The sequence below is a fragment of the Centruroides sculpturatus genome, unplaced genomic scaffold (assembly GCF_000671375.1).
Source record: "Centruroides sculpturatus isolate CEXI.00-Female unplaced genomic scaffold, Cexi_2.0 scaffold969, whole genome shotgun sequence".
NCBI classification, from domain to species: domain Eukaryota; kingdom Metazoa; phylum Arthropoda; class Arachnida; order Scorpiones; family Buthidae; genus Centruroides; species Centruroides sculpturatus.
In genome coordinates this window covers 201645-216901 of record NW_019385162.1, presented here as the reverse complement: position 1 = coordinate 216901, position 15257 = coordinate 201645, and the positions used below count along the sequence as shown (strand labels likewise).

General features: G+C 28.5%; 1 protein-coding gene across 2 annotated transcripts in view; it reads right to left on the bottom strand.

The window, feature by feature from the left end:
• The window catches only part of LOC111635625 (6-phosphogluconate dehydrogenase, decarboxylating-like), a 57939-nt gene that overhangs the window by 16072 nt on the left and 26610 nt on the right, over positions 1 to 15257 (bottom strand). The window contains exons 1-8 of one of the 2 annotated variants that reach the window (XM_023380640.1): positions 10645 to 11175; positions 10498 to 10573; positions 10089 to 10233; positions 9801 to 10020; positions 9672 to 9738; positions 9467 to 9601; positions 9274 to 9399; positions 9144 to 9207 (exon numbers count right to left, since the gene is read on the bottom strand). In XM_023380640.1, the coding sequence (XP_023236408.1) occupies positions 9144 to 9207; positions 9274 to 9399; positions 9467 to 9601; positions 9672 to 9738; positions 9801 to 10020; positions 10089 to 10233; positions 10498 to 10573; positions 10645 to 10781 (970 nt within the window). In that variant the 5' untranslated portion in view covers positions 10782 to 11175. Of the gene's footprint in view, positions 1 to 9143; positions 9208 to 9273; positions 9400 to 9466; positions 9602 to 9671; positions 9739 to 9800; positions 10021 to 10088; positions 10234 to 10497; positions 10574 to 10644; positions 11176 to 15257 lie in introns of those variants that run through there. The other variant, XM_023380641.1, reaches the window with a different exon arrangement.

Sequence of the window (15257 nt, the reverse complement as noted above, 5' to 3'; positions counted from 1 at the left end):
TTTGTCTGGCCTTTCTGTGAAATTTAACACCTGAGTCATTGCTTACACATCTGGATGGCCTTGAACACAGCTAGAATCAAATTTCCCGGGACATTCTCATAGATTTCTCGGAAGAACAAGGGTTTAAAGTAGGATGACTATTTACTACACCTATATTTTTAAATATTTTTAAAAAAATTATAATTAATATAACTTTTTCAGATTAATGAAAATGTCGTGGAATCAACTGTTTCTGTAATTTACAAACGAAAACTTGAGGAAAATCTTGACTGATGGATTATTTCTTGTAAATTATTATTGTTTTCATTTTTCGAGAATGCAATCTCTGTATACAAACATAGTACATGATACTGCGATGTTTCTTTTCGACTTTTTTATCCACCAGACTTGTGAAGACACCGTGAAATAAAAAAATCGGTCTTTACTTTTTTCATTTCGGTCACGCGGATTTTCTGCAGTTTTTATTTTAAAACAACCAAAAAACTCTTGATCCATCTTGAAATTAAATTTAAAAATTTAATTAGATATTTAAAATAATAACGTAATTACATATAAGTAGCAATAAAAATATAATTTGATGAAATTCAGAACGTCGATTATGACGATAATTTTCTTTTATTATATAGTATTATTTCAGTAACTGAAATCAATACGTTATACAAAGTAATAAATGAATGCCTACTTCTATAATAATTAAATATCAATAAGTATCGAGAATAACTCATCTTTGCAGCTCGATTAGATAAACAGTTATTGTTAGCATTTATAGTAACGATATATCGTGACTATGGATGATTCTAAAGCAATTACACTAATAACGTTTATTAGTATTTTCGATTTAGAAAGAAAGATATTATAACAATAACTATTTATCTGAACGAGCAGCAAACACCAGTTATTTTCGATACTTATTGATATATAATTATTATAGAAGAAGGTATTTATTTTCTTCTTTGTAAAAAATATTGATTATAGTTACTGAAATAATACCATATAATAAAAAAAATTATCGTTAAAGAAGAAAAACTCTAATCAAAAAGATACCTCTACATTAAATTTCAACATCTTACGTATATTAACATAATATAAAATAAGTATATGTTACTTGTTAAACAAAATTTCTAAAAAGAAGGAAAGCATACACTAGGATTTGCGAAAAAAAATTAATGAAAAATTTATTTATTATTTGCATATACAATTCTTATATAAATATAGCTTTTTTGCTATTTATTAATAACATAAAAAATTTTTTTAAAGTAATTCTTGTTATAGATTTAACTACAACATTTAATGACACTGAAAAAAAATCATGTAACTCTTTTCTAGAAATGTTTAAATTTAGCGTTGTTGACTTTTTGTGTCTAGATTAATTATAACAATTGCAGTAATATAAATGTATATACAGTATACCCCTTTATAAATAAGTTCATAAAATTCGATTTTTTATATAACGGCTAAAAATTGCGACAGTATTCGTATAAACACGCTAAAAGAAACTCGTATAATTCGGTAAAACATCTTAGCTGACTCCTGTCGCAACATGATTGGTCGAATTTAGACCAATAGCGAAAATTGCACAAACCGTTGAGTTTAAACGATCAGCAGACCTATTATAACCATTTATTATTTAATGTCCATAAAAATTATAGGTATATTAATGATGTCTCCAAAGTTCAGCGAATTTTTCGCAGAAAAATAATTTATCAGGGAACAAGCACGCCCCCGTTCGATGCACCGCTCCACGACGAAAATAAAGCTTAAGCAATGGCGTAGTCGAACTATGCACAATTAATAAATAATTTTACAATTTTTTGTTTATAGCATAGCTTATATGGATTATTCCCAAAAAATGATAAGTCTTTTGAAAATGTTGAGTTAAATTAGTGTAAAATCGATTAATTTTATCAAAGAAAACATTTTAAACAGCTGTAGTCTGTAAACTGTACACGTGCCGAGCTGTGATTGGCTCATCTATTTAAGGACTGGTAAAACATGAATTTCATAAAGAACGGAACGTATCTACCGTGTTATAGGGGGGTTCACTGTAAATCTTATGAAATTTAGTATTTTTTTTTTATTTCTATTTGAAATTTTGAAAATTTTTCACAATGCGAAATTTTAGAATTAATTACTACAAATATATGAATATTCGTTTAAATATAGAAATATTTGAAAAAATGAAGAGCATTGAACACTTAAAATAAACTTTCTCTAACAATACATATCATTTTAACCCAGTAAGTTTATAACTGACTTCAAATTTAAACTTTCGTAAATATTTTTATTGAAAAGAATAAATGTTTATTGCAAAATTTTATAGAATAATACCAAGTCAACGCAGTAAATTTTCAAAAACATTTTGTTTTTCTGTTAGATTTAATAGAAAATTCAAATCCTAAATTACAAAACAAATGTTTGGATAGCGATTAATAGCAATACAGTACGTAATAAAAATTGGATTTTATTTTTGTTTTCATTAGAATAACTTGTTAACTAGAGTATGGTAATCAATAACAGTAGTGACATACCTATTAAGCTTCTGAGGTTGGCATCATGGTAATTATATCCCTTTACATTTTTATTTCTCGGTTTACAGCGAGGTACGAATGACTGAAATTGTTCCAACAAAGAAGTTTATCATTCGTGTGATTAATTAATAATTTTTATTATTATTGTAATATAAACATTGTTAGTTTTAAACGCCAAATATAAATTTTTATTTAGCCAGACTTTCGGTTTAATTTAATTGTTGTTTTATTATTGTGTTGTTAAAATTCTTAATAATTATGCAATCTTAATATGTAAAATTACTTGTCTTGACTGACAGACTGAGTGATTAACCGACTGATTGACTGACTGAGTCACTTATTCATTATCTTTCAGAGCAAACGGCTGAACTTAACACCTTAACTTCCTAGCAATTTTTGATATTAATGTAATTAAACATAAAAAATACTTAAAACTAAAAAAAACAAAAGAGAAGCATTAGTTTTGAAGAACAAGCTTCAAACTTTATTTTCCTTTGTCTCGCCTTTCTGCGAAATCTGACACCAATGAGTCATTGTTTATGCAGCTCGATGACCTTGAACACAGCTGGAGTCGGATTTCCTGAAACATTCTCGTAGAAGTCTCGATAGGACAAAGGTTTAAAGTAGGGTGAGTTCTAGCTGGCCGTATATTTTTAAATATTTTTAAAAAATTCAAATTTTAATTACAATTTTCAACCCTCTAATTAATTTAATTTATATAAAATAAAATATATTAATTTAAAAAATTTAAAAACTATTGCAGATGGTTTCTGATATCAGAAAGCAGCTTTAAATAACTTTACCAAAGGAAAATCCGTGCGCTACAAATTAGGAACCGTGAAAAAAATTTGATAAAAAAATCACATTAAAATACAATTAAGCTTTAATCGAGCCTTATCAAAGGCTCATTAAAATCGCAATAAAATTTTTTTGCGCGGGAAAAATTTTTGAAAAAATTTTGAGACAAAAAACATCCCAAAAATTCAATAAAAACAAAAATTTGTTTTGGGGGCCGAAAGGACTGAGTTTTATGTAAGGCTATGTAACATGTCCGAGTTAACTCGGGCGAAGAACCATGAGGATCCACACTAACAGGGTTTTTCGAAATTCTCCCAGGGGGAGAGGGAAAGGATTAAGGCTTAACGAGAAGAACGGCTTCTACTGTACTATTATAGATGCGATTTTTTGTTTTGTACTAAGATTAGTCTTTATTGAGTACTTAGGTGTATTAAATTTATAACATTTCAGACATTGCTATAAATATTTTTATATATCTCGATTTTTTAACCGAATGTTCGAACCGTTTTATATTCGAATTTGTTATTGCATATTGATTCGATTATAAAATAATTGTAAACGTTCCAGAAAATTTATGAAATTGAAAATAGTTCGTTCCATTTTCAGCAATTTATATTATTCTCAGCAGTAGGTGTTATATAACAATTACTATGGTTATTGAATTAAATATAAGTGAAGTTTGCTTGCAAAACCACCATTGGAGAAGTCAAGGGTAACAGCTACTTACATATAAAAATAGAACTAAATTAATATTTTAAATAATTCTACTTATAAGGGGCTGTTGATATGTAATGTCCAAACTGGAAGGTATGTTAAGGAAAGGGATTTACATAAGTCGGGAAAAATCGTACAATATGATGGTGAGCAGTTTATCCTCAGTGAACATCCGTTTATTTTATTAAATTATATACAGGTAATACACTTTATTAAATGTTTTAAATTACTTGTTTTTTTTCGTTTTTACTTATAATGTTTACTACTTAAAAGGTTATAAAGGTTTTAAAAAAAGTTGAATTTTTTAAGTCTGAGGGAAGAAAGGGAAATTGAAAGTAAAAATTTTTTGTAAATGCGGAATTAATTTATTAACAACTGCAAATAATGGATTAGAAGTTAGCTTTACTTTAAACAAAAGTAAAAGAATTTAATGCATTGATGAAATCTTGTTATATTTACCGGTAAACAATCTTTAGTTTTCTGTTCACGCACAGTACAATGTAAAGAAAAAATTTGATTTCTTTTTGAAATTAAACAAAATTCAACAAAAGTAATTAGTATTATACCAATTAGTAGCGCAATATTTTAAAAAAAGTATAATGAAAGTACAGAAATGAGAAAGGCTTTAACAGTTAAACATATGTCTGAAGTTATACACATCGCGAACATCTTCTGCAGTGGCGAAAAATGAAGACAGTGTAAATAAAACAGTTTTCCTTACTGCGAACAAACTAACTAACAGTGCAATCAAGCGGCTTTGCAGATGTAGAGAATTCAGATGTAGACAATTTATTTGCAAACGAGGCTAGCATAACGGCTACAGAAACTGCTGAATGTCCTGCATTAGTTTTCCCGTAAGCCCTGTGTATGAAATCTGCATATAAGATACGAGTCTTTCAAAAATTAGCCTGTCATATTACGTGCAACGTTTTGTTTAGTTTGTTTGTACAAATGAAACAAATAAATTTTAAAAAGAACAAACAGAAAGGCAAGAATGCAGTAGCAATACATTGAGGAATCAAGCGGCAAGTTGCTTTACTTTGTCAGAAACATTTAAAACTGCGTGTATGGCAACATCTGTTATGGTATTTTATTATAAAAATCTTTTCATATTATTTACTATTTTATAATCTTAAAAATCGTTATTTTGAAGGCAGGAATTACTTTTGTTTTAAAAAATAATAAACGGTAATAACGACTAAATTCATTAATATGTTCTACTCTAATCTAGATATGAAACATGACCTTCTTTACCCAATCGAGATTCAACTTTAAAAATATAATAGCATCCATCCCTATAAAATACAAACTTCCCGGCAAAATTTCAGAAATTTTCCACAAAAAGCATGAGTTATTAAGCTTTAAAAAAGGTGAAAAAATCGTGCTCTCATCCACTCACTAACATCCATACATATAGAAATTATACCCAATTTTTTTTAATTTTGGCTATTTCAAGACTTCCTAAATTCAACAATTTTTAAATCTGAATAGAATAATTATTTGATAAATCGCCATACTTTTCCTCTGTTATATACAACAAAGCAAAGAAATTATGAGATTATGAATAAAATTAATAAATGGAATATAACTTATCGAATGCTTTATAAAGCATTTCATAGAAAAGTATAGATACTACAAATGAACATTTTAATAAAAGTTTAAATACAAAAACAAATGTAAACAAATGTAAATTAAAATACTTGATTGAATAAGAGAATAACTTCAAAATCGTGTAACTGACAGTGTATATGAAAGCTGTGTGAATAAAGTTAGTAATTTTCATGAATATTTAGTATTAAATGTTTTATGAAAAACATTAAACAAATATTCATATTTTTGCTTGCAGGTGTTAATTTTCAATTATTCTTATAAAGAATAATTCTACAAGTAAGCACATTAAAGCTATAATAATTCCAATCGAAAGCAATATCATTGGGCTAATAATGTCAGCCAATTGTAATGCTTGGAATTCTGAATACTTCAGCAGCTTTGATGTTTCTGCATAATCTTTTTTCTCTATAATTCCAGCTTCAAATAAACGTATTACGCTATAAAAGAAGTATATTTTTAATTATTTATTTCCTCATAGAAAACATCATACAGGTTAACAAAAGGTTAGCTTACGTTTTACTTAATTTCTTCTTAAACGGAAATCCCTTTCTTACAGCATATGATTGAACAAAAGTTACGAGAACTTCAGCAGAAATTATATATCGGTGTGGTTCTTTTTGTATTAGTTTATTTGCAGCATATTCACTCGTTATCAAAGCAAAACGTTCTTTTTTAACTTTATCCCTTGCTGTCCACAAAGAGAAGAAATGATTGTGACGTAAAATGTGATCTTTAAAAATTTTATCTCTTCTCTTCTTGGAATTCTTTAAACAATATGCAGGAAACAAAATTATAAAATATTTTACAAGTAGTAAATGCAAAACTTGTTATACTAGGTGTCCATTGTTAAAGTTTCCCTATTCAGTGCACTCTGTATCGGTAGTCAATAACGAAAACCTCAGAAATAGATTTTGCAACAAACGATAAAAAGTGTTTTGCAAAAAATATCAAGTCGAAAATTTTCTGGGCACTTTACAGGAAAGTTTACTGCTCGAAACACAGTAAATACCAACGAACGTTAAGTTACATTTTAATGTTATTTTAAATATTACAAATGGAGTCGCTGAAAACAATAACATTAATAACACTGCAAACAAAATTTTATATTTGAATAATAAGGCACATCTTGAGAAACATTCCTTTTATCAGTAAACATACTATGCAGAAGACTTGTTTCTCGCTGGAAGAATAAATACATTTTCTTTGTGTTATTGCTGTTCTGTTTCCTGTGATTGCCTGTAAAGCATGTAAAGAACATTGTGGAAGAGGTTTTTGAACTAAATTTTGTGGTGAAATTTTTTTTTCCATTTTTTACATAATCCGTATACAAAGTGTTGTGCTAACTGCTTATTATTTACAGATACAGATTGCTTTGAATAGACAAACTTCCAATATCGCCAGTCTGTACTTACCATAACACTACTCCATACAGATGCTTTTCCTATCATACAACAAGAGTATTCACCATTTTTGACAGCAACGGCTAGTTCGTCAAAAGTTTTTGGTACAGTTTCGGTTAAAGGATACGACATGAAAGACATTAAAGTTCCACTGTAACNTTAAACCATTTACAAGTATTTATTCATTGAGGAACATATCAGTTGTAAAACAAAAAATTTCTTCAATAATAATAATAATAATAATAAAGAAATATGGTAAGCCAGTATTAAACTAATAATTTTTAACATATTTTCAATCTGCTCCCAATTAACTTTCAAAACTGTTATATTGACCCCATAGGTCAATATCAAATAGGGTTCTCAAACAAGATCCCAGTTGTCTTTTTAACCCAGGAAATATCCTGGGAAATTCTTCTCATCCCAGTAAATCCCATAAATTTCTTAAAAAGTTCACTTTTTTCTTATTTTGTGTTAAGGTTGAGAAAATTTTGCAAATAGAAAGTATAATTAACTCAAACTGTCAGAATACATTTGTATTTATTAATTTTAAACCTAGTTATTAGTTTTTAAATTTTTGCTCATAATGGCAATGTCACAAATAGTCAATCAATATGTAGCTTATTTGCGGCAGGACTCTGAAAATCCTTTACTTGTCAGAACCTGTAATACTTGGAATAATTGTGGTATATGTTGTCTTAATTTTTAACCATGCCCAGTAGCTTCAATAACTGCATAACATCAGGTTGTGCAAATTGGTCAAGGATACAAACGATGAAGTCTTCAAGTATGAAGTGTTTCTTCATAAACCTGATTATTAAAGACAAATGAACTGCCGAATTATTGGGCTATAAGCTTGATGTTTCTATTAAAGCAACCAAGATAGAGAAATCAAGAATACTAGAGAGCAAAAGAAGTACTACAATCTCGAAAATGAACTAGAAATCTTCCAGGCTACAGGTGAAAAAAACACATAACATTGGTCTTCTCTTAAATGCGTTAAACACGATTCCACTCACATCAATTGAATCAGAAAGAGCATTCTCAGTAGCAGGACTTTTTATTACTAACTCGTAAAATAAAAATCAGATTGAGTGATTGGAGTATTGACCATCTTTGCTTTTTAAAATCTTAATACAAAATATTATTGTAAATTTTTATAATATGTTTTATTTAAAAAATGAAAACTACATAAAGTTTGATCTAAGTTCACTTTTTTAAATTTTCAACTCAATTTAAAGCATTTTTGTTGTTGTTGTTGTTGTAGTATGAAGTTTCCAGTAAACTTTAATAAATGTTTTCTATTTGGGAACGTTTCTATGTAATTACCAGGTTATCTGTTGCAAATTTACTCATTGCATTCATCACCTGTACTCATGCATTTACTCTTCTGGTAATTTCCTAGTCTATCCTTCCATTTCTATCAATCATGCTTCTCAAATATGTAAACTCATTCACTTATTCCAGTTTACCACCAAGCCCAACATGCAAGCCATTTGCTCACCTTTGCATTCAAACACAATCACCTTAATTTTATTCATATTCATTTGCAGCATATTCCTCACATACCTTTTCAAAATTAGACATAAGAGCCTGAAGCTCTTCCATGTTCTTTGCTAACAGCACTGTCATCTGCATACAACAAATGACAGATTTATTCATTTCCAATTCTCATTCCACACTCAAGCACCTTGGATCTCCTTATGCATGCATCCATGAAAACATTAAACAACCAAAGAGACAACACACTCGACAATACTAAAAGACAATCTCAAAGTTATAGAAATTAATTGCTGTGATGACAAAATAAATCTGATATTAGTATTAATACTTATTCCCAAACAATTGTAGTGCCCAAGCACTATGTATAGTTTATTTCGTTTATTTTATATATATATGATGTGTCATGTTGGATTTTGTTGTANTAGGCACACAGGAAGTTATTGTTAATTTTTATTTTAATATTTTTTCCAATATCGTTATTATTAAAAATTCTACACAAATTTAATACTCTACAATAGAATTTAACATGTCTAATAATTTTCTTAAATAGTCAAAACACTGTACATTTTTGAGGAAAAAAATGAATATTTACCTATTAAGGTGACGGGAATTCCAAAATCGAGGGCTGCTATTGCTGTCCACTTTCCAGTTCCTTTCTATGAGCAGATTTTAGAATAAAAGGATGCTTTTCGCTATGAGAGAATAGAAAAATCAATTTTTACCTGTCCGGCCACATCTCTTATCTTCTCTAGGAGCGGTTCACCATCGTCATCTTTGAACTTCAATATATCACTAGTGATTTGAATTAGGAATGAATCTAACTCTCCTTTATTCCATTCACTAAATACCTAAAAAATAAAAACTCGTATCAATTTTAAATATTCTAGAAAGCAAAAAATAACGATCAAACCTCACCTCACTCATCTCATCGTTGCTCAAACCTAAGGCACTCTTCATCAAATGATACGCTTCGCATATTAACTGCATATCACCGTATTCTATTCCATTATGGACCATCTTCACAAAATGGCCACTTCCTTCTTCTCCTACCTAATATTAAAGTAATAAAACTATGACTTTGAATATATTTTGAAACGATTTCCGAGAATTTAATAATTACCCAATCGCAGCATGGTTCGCCATCAGCTTTAGCAGAGATGTTTTGAAATATGTCTTTAATGTAAGGCCTGTATATATACATAAAAAATTAATAAGTCTTCGGATACGCAGAAAGATTAACGGAACTTACCATGCTTTTGGATTTCCTCCAGGCATTAACGATGGTCCATATCGTGCTCCTTCTTCGCCTCCACTGACACCCGAGCCTACATACAGTAGGCCTTTGTTTTCCAGAGCCTTGCATCGCCTAGTGGTGTCGACATATTCGGAGTTACCACCGTCGATAATTATGTCTCCCGGTTCTAGCAGCGGAACTAATTTATCCACGAAACTGTCCACTGCATCGCCAGCTGCAATAAACAATAAGACAGGTCATGTGTGTCAGGATCACTATTGCGAATAAACACAATTAATCCACCTTTTACAAGTAGCATAACACGGCGAGGTTTTTTCAATTTAGCAACTAACTCCTCCAAGGAATGTGCACCGATGACCTTCGTTCCTTTAGCTTCGTTACGCAAAAATTGGTCCACTTTTTCCGTTGTTCGGTTATAGGCGCACACCTGTCAAGAAATTGATCTAAGTCAACATTCCCACTTACTACGAAACCACTAATTTTATATGACCCACTTTTCACAATAAAGTAATTATTAATGGCCCATTTGCCGGCAAAACACTAGTTACTATCGGAGAAGGCCGTCCGTTTACCGTAGCCACTCCTCGAACGTCATAATATTTTAATGAAAAATTCGATCAAAATTACAGAATGTGACGATTAAAGAACTAAAGTTTACATAAGAATCATAACGATGCATCGAATTACTTACGACGAATCCATGATCGTTCATGTTTAGGATGAGATTCTGGCCCATAACCGCCAGACCTATTAATCCGATATCGGCCCTGCAAAAAAAAAAAAAAAAAGAAAATTATATGCTATTCCATATTGCAAGCGTTTAACAGCGTTAACTTACGCGGGATGTGGCGTCCATTTGCGTTTGATTCGACAGAGTCCACTCCCCATGTCAATGTGCGCGAAACAGGCACCTGGCCACATGCAGTTAAACAGAACAGTGGCTCCGCCACTTTGCCGCCTCGAGGCTGTCCGCATTCCATACTACGATATTTCATTTCCGCATCCGTTCTTACCTAACAACACGTGGTCTGTTCCAGGTTTTACGATAATGCCACTAATCGAGCCTTCCCTCTTTTACACGGTAACTACTCTTAAGGTAATTCGCTCGATATAATAAAAATATTGTTTATCGATTATTTGTATTATAATATATTAAGGGAGATAAAAAAAATTTCATGTTAGTCAATAAAGCGTTCAAAATCACGGATCCTTTTTTATTTATATATAGAGAGACGTTTTAAATACTTAAATCCTTATTAATTCAATTAAAAGAGCATTTAATGCAGGCAATAGGAGTTAATGATGATTCAAGCTGAGTTTTCTAAGGCCATGAATAATTAAGACCGAAAACTTCAAGCTTGAATTTGATTCTTCATATTTAATATAAGAAAATCATTATAAATCTGAAATGATTATTTTTTAAATATATGAATAATAATTTTTAATTGAAGAAAAATATACCAAACTCACGAGAGAATGATTTTTAGTTAACGAGTTCATCACAATGCGAATTTAAAATGCTCAACATGTTTACGATCGATTCGTTCAAATATTTACCAATTTTAGTGTAATATAAATAAACCGAAAATGGAACGTAACAGTAATACACATGACAATAAAACGTATTAATGACGTGTATATAGTTACGTCTCTAGACAACACGCAACTCTCATTTTAATAAATACGAAAAATAATTAACTTTCTTCAGAAGTACATCTACTCCAGCACAACCGGTTTGCTGTATTTATTCAAAAACGTTCCATTTCCTTCAGACTACGTATCTAGATATATATTTTTTCATAAAAAACATTCTAATTCCGATTTAGCAGAGATTAAGAAATATATTAATCGTAGAAACGATACAGTATGTGTTTTCTGTATTTATAAAATAAAGATAAAATACGTAAAATAGGAATGAAGCAAATATTCGTTCCTCTATAAACCAGGAAAAACGTCAACTTGTTACTGATTTTTCTTTTTTTACAATAATGTCATCATTATGGGTACGATTATGGGATAAATAAATAAATTACATTTTAATTTAGGACAGTTTTGTTTTCGCCTATTACTCCTATCAGTAATTATTATTTTGTAATTACTGATAAATATTACTAAAAAATAATATATTTGTATTTTTAAAACGAAAATTTAATAGTAATTCAAACGTGGTTATCATGCAATTTTCCAACTACAAATTGTGTATAGCTATGGATAGAATTCTTCGTGTTTTAAAACAAAATATAAAAATGAAGTTAAGAAAACTACTACTACAGATATGGAGAATATTTTCGTAGCAGTACACCACAGAAAGCCAATTTCTTCATTTCAAAACAGCTTTCTTACATTAAATTACTTTTCAGTTATAGTAAATAGACTTGCATTAAAATGGTTATAGGTTGACCCATACCGTTCATATAGTCAGACAAACAATAAGGCAGACAAGTTTCACAGGTATCGTCTAGAAGCTAATAAATGACATACGATTCTCAAATGTATTTCACTTTATACGCAATATCATTCTTTCAAGAAAACAATACTTTCACTGTATGTAGGCCTACAGCTTATTAAAGTTTTATATAAGTTATTATTTTAATATAAGCGCACAACAAATTATTAATTCAGATTTTTTCAAAAATCTTTTTGAAAACTTTTATCAAATTCGAATTAACCTAATTTTGTTTTTAATGCTATTATTTTCTGTAAAATAGTATTTAAGTTACGTAAGAGTACAATACCACGAAAAACGCAGTATCACGGTTAATCGTTGAAAGCAAATAGAGGAAGTTATCGTATAATAAAAGCAAATCACGGAGTTTGCACTACAATATTTGTAAAAAGCTCTTTATATATATTATTATTCGCATTTATTTCCGACATCATTTAAGCAATTCTCAATTGACTCTGATTTTTTTCTTTGTGCAAAACAAAGTTTTCGAAAAATAAATAGGACTACATCTAAATTGCAGCATGATAAATAATGCTTATATACGATTAACTAGTGATAATAACTGCTAATTAATCTATTTTTTTTAATTAGCAAAAAGCCATTAAGATTCATTCGGAAGTGTTACGGATATCGTTACGAAATTCTGCGACTTGTTATGGAAATTATTTGGAATTAAAAGCAATTTCTGTAATTAACTTTACGAAGTGTTATTTATGTCAGTAAATGAGATGCTAGAAATTTCACAAAGAGTATAAATATAAATTTTTTTGTTAGTTTATTTATGTATCTCAAAACGAAATATAGCCTATTAAAAAAGTAAATCAAAAGAAAAAAATCAATTTTAAACAAAGCTCGTTTAAAAGAAGGAAATTAATTTAGAAAAAATTACATATTAAAATCTCTGGAAAATATATTAAAATTTCATTTATATGTAAAATTATATTCTATAGTTGATTTCTTAACAGGCAAAAGCGGTTATGCAGAACGAAAGAACAAACAGAACAAGGTACTTAATCACCAAGATAATTATTTATAACTCTTTCCACTTCTCTCAATTAAAATACGATGACGCATCATTTTCACTCCATCTGTCATCATCTAGCTTTCAGATATAGTTATAAAATTTGTTATTTAAACTTTGTTATATCTAAATGATAAGTTCTACGGCTCAGTTCGATTTTGTTAATTCAATCGAAATTGAATTAACAAAATCTAAGTTTTCACTCAAAAATGAGTGATATCAGAATTGATTATAGAATTTACTTTTTGATTAAAAAGGCAAATGTCTGACATTGAGCTGATAAGAACTATGTTCTATTTTCATTAATTAGTAAACTCAAGTTTTCTCGTTTAAGAGTAAGACTATTTCTTAAAATTAATTAAAAGTCACAATTTTTGAACTGTGACGTTTTCCATTTTATTTCTTCGTCAGATTATTAAAATAATAATGATAATTCTGTCGAAAAAATAGAGAAGTCGTAGTCGTTTTGATTATTTCAAGGTGACATTCTAGAATAAGTTCACAAAAATGTTTTTAAAAAACGTTCACTAGTTAATTTTTCCTAAAGAGTTCTTAAAATTCTAGATAAAAATCTGTTAAAATAGATACACAAATGTTAACAAAGTATAAGAAGTAGAGTTTAGAAAAGATAATTAACATATATAAACCGGAAAACAAATTAAGTTGGGTATAAAGAGAATAATAAACTTAAGATTAGAATCAGTTTAAAAAATCATAATAAAATGAGACAAAAGAATTATTAAAACATGTTTTGTCAATCATTAATCAAGTCTTGTATATTTATGTGGTAATAATTTAGAAAATTCATTAAAACGTTAAATATTTCAGATTTAAAACACAAATTGAAATCTTTTCATATTTGGTTATTTGTTTTTTTTAAATGTATATTAAATGTTCATTTTAGAAAAGTTTGTGTAGGAAAATAAAAATTTTTTATTCAAAATGAATAAAATAGCATATAAATCCAAATGATAAGGAAATAGGTGAAAGCAATAAATCAAGTTTAGTTTTTCTTTTTATACATTTCATGGAAAAAATAAATTTCCTTTATATTTTATGAAATAAATTACAGAATAAATCAATATCTTAGTTATCAAAAATTATTATTCAATATCTCAAATGGTCTTAAAACTTTTTCTACTGTTCATTATGATATAACTATGTTTCCTTTAAATTAATATGAATTCAGTAGATATCTTATCAGTGTTTATTAATTCATAAACAATGCAATTGTCAGAAGATATTGTAAAGAACAAGAAAAGATCTTCATGATTTTAAACAAGAAAATTAGAGATATTCAGTTAAATAAGGAAAAGGAAACAATGTATAAAACAATAATTACATGAGTTAACATCAAATAATTAGGAAACATACTCAAACAATAGTTTTTAATCAATAAATAGAAAAATGTTTTTTAATGTTGAATTAACTATTATGACCTATTTATATAAAAACAATAGTATTTGTCCAGGTTATATCAATAAACTCTCCCCCTATAAATACTGGAATTCTGTATAATAAAATTCCAAATTAATTCAAATAAAATTCAGTTTAGAAATTTAATATAACTAATATTAGCATGTAAGTTACAACATCAAAATGAGTTAAGAAAACAGTATAAACACAACACTTTTGCAAATATGAGAGTTTAAAGACTAAGAAAAATTTAAAGGATGTCATTTCCTTTTATTAGGATAAAACTAAATTTTTTCATGCCCATTCATAAAATGTAGGCTTATGTATAACCTAAATTTTATTTCAGCCTACTGAAATTGTTGAATTTATGTTAGCAAGTTTAGTTTTTACCTTCTATTTTATTTCATTATATATAAAAACAGCCTTTAAATAAATTAAAAATCTATGAAGGTTTGTTTCAAACTGTTAAATCCTTAATTTAAAATAATAATTACTAGTAATAAAACAAATTAAATTAGAAGTAATTACAAGCCAAAGTAATAGATAAAAAAGTATAACAACAATGAAC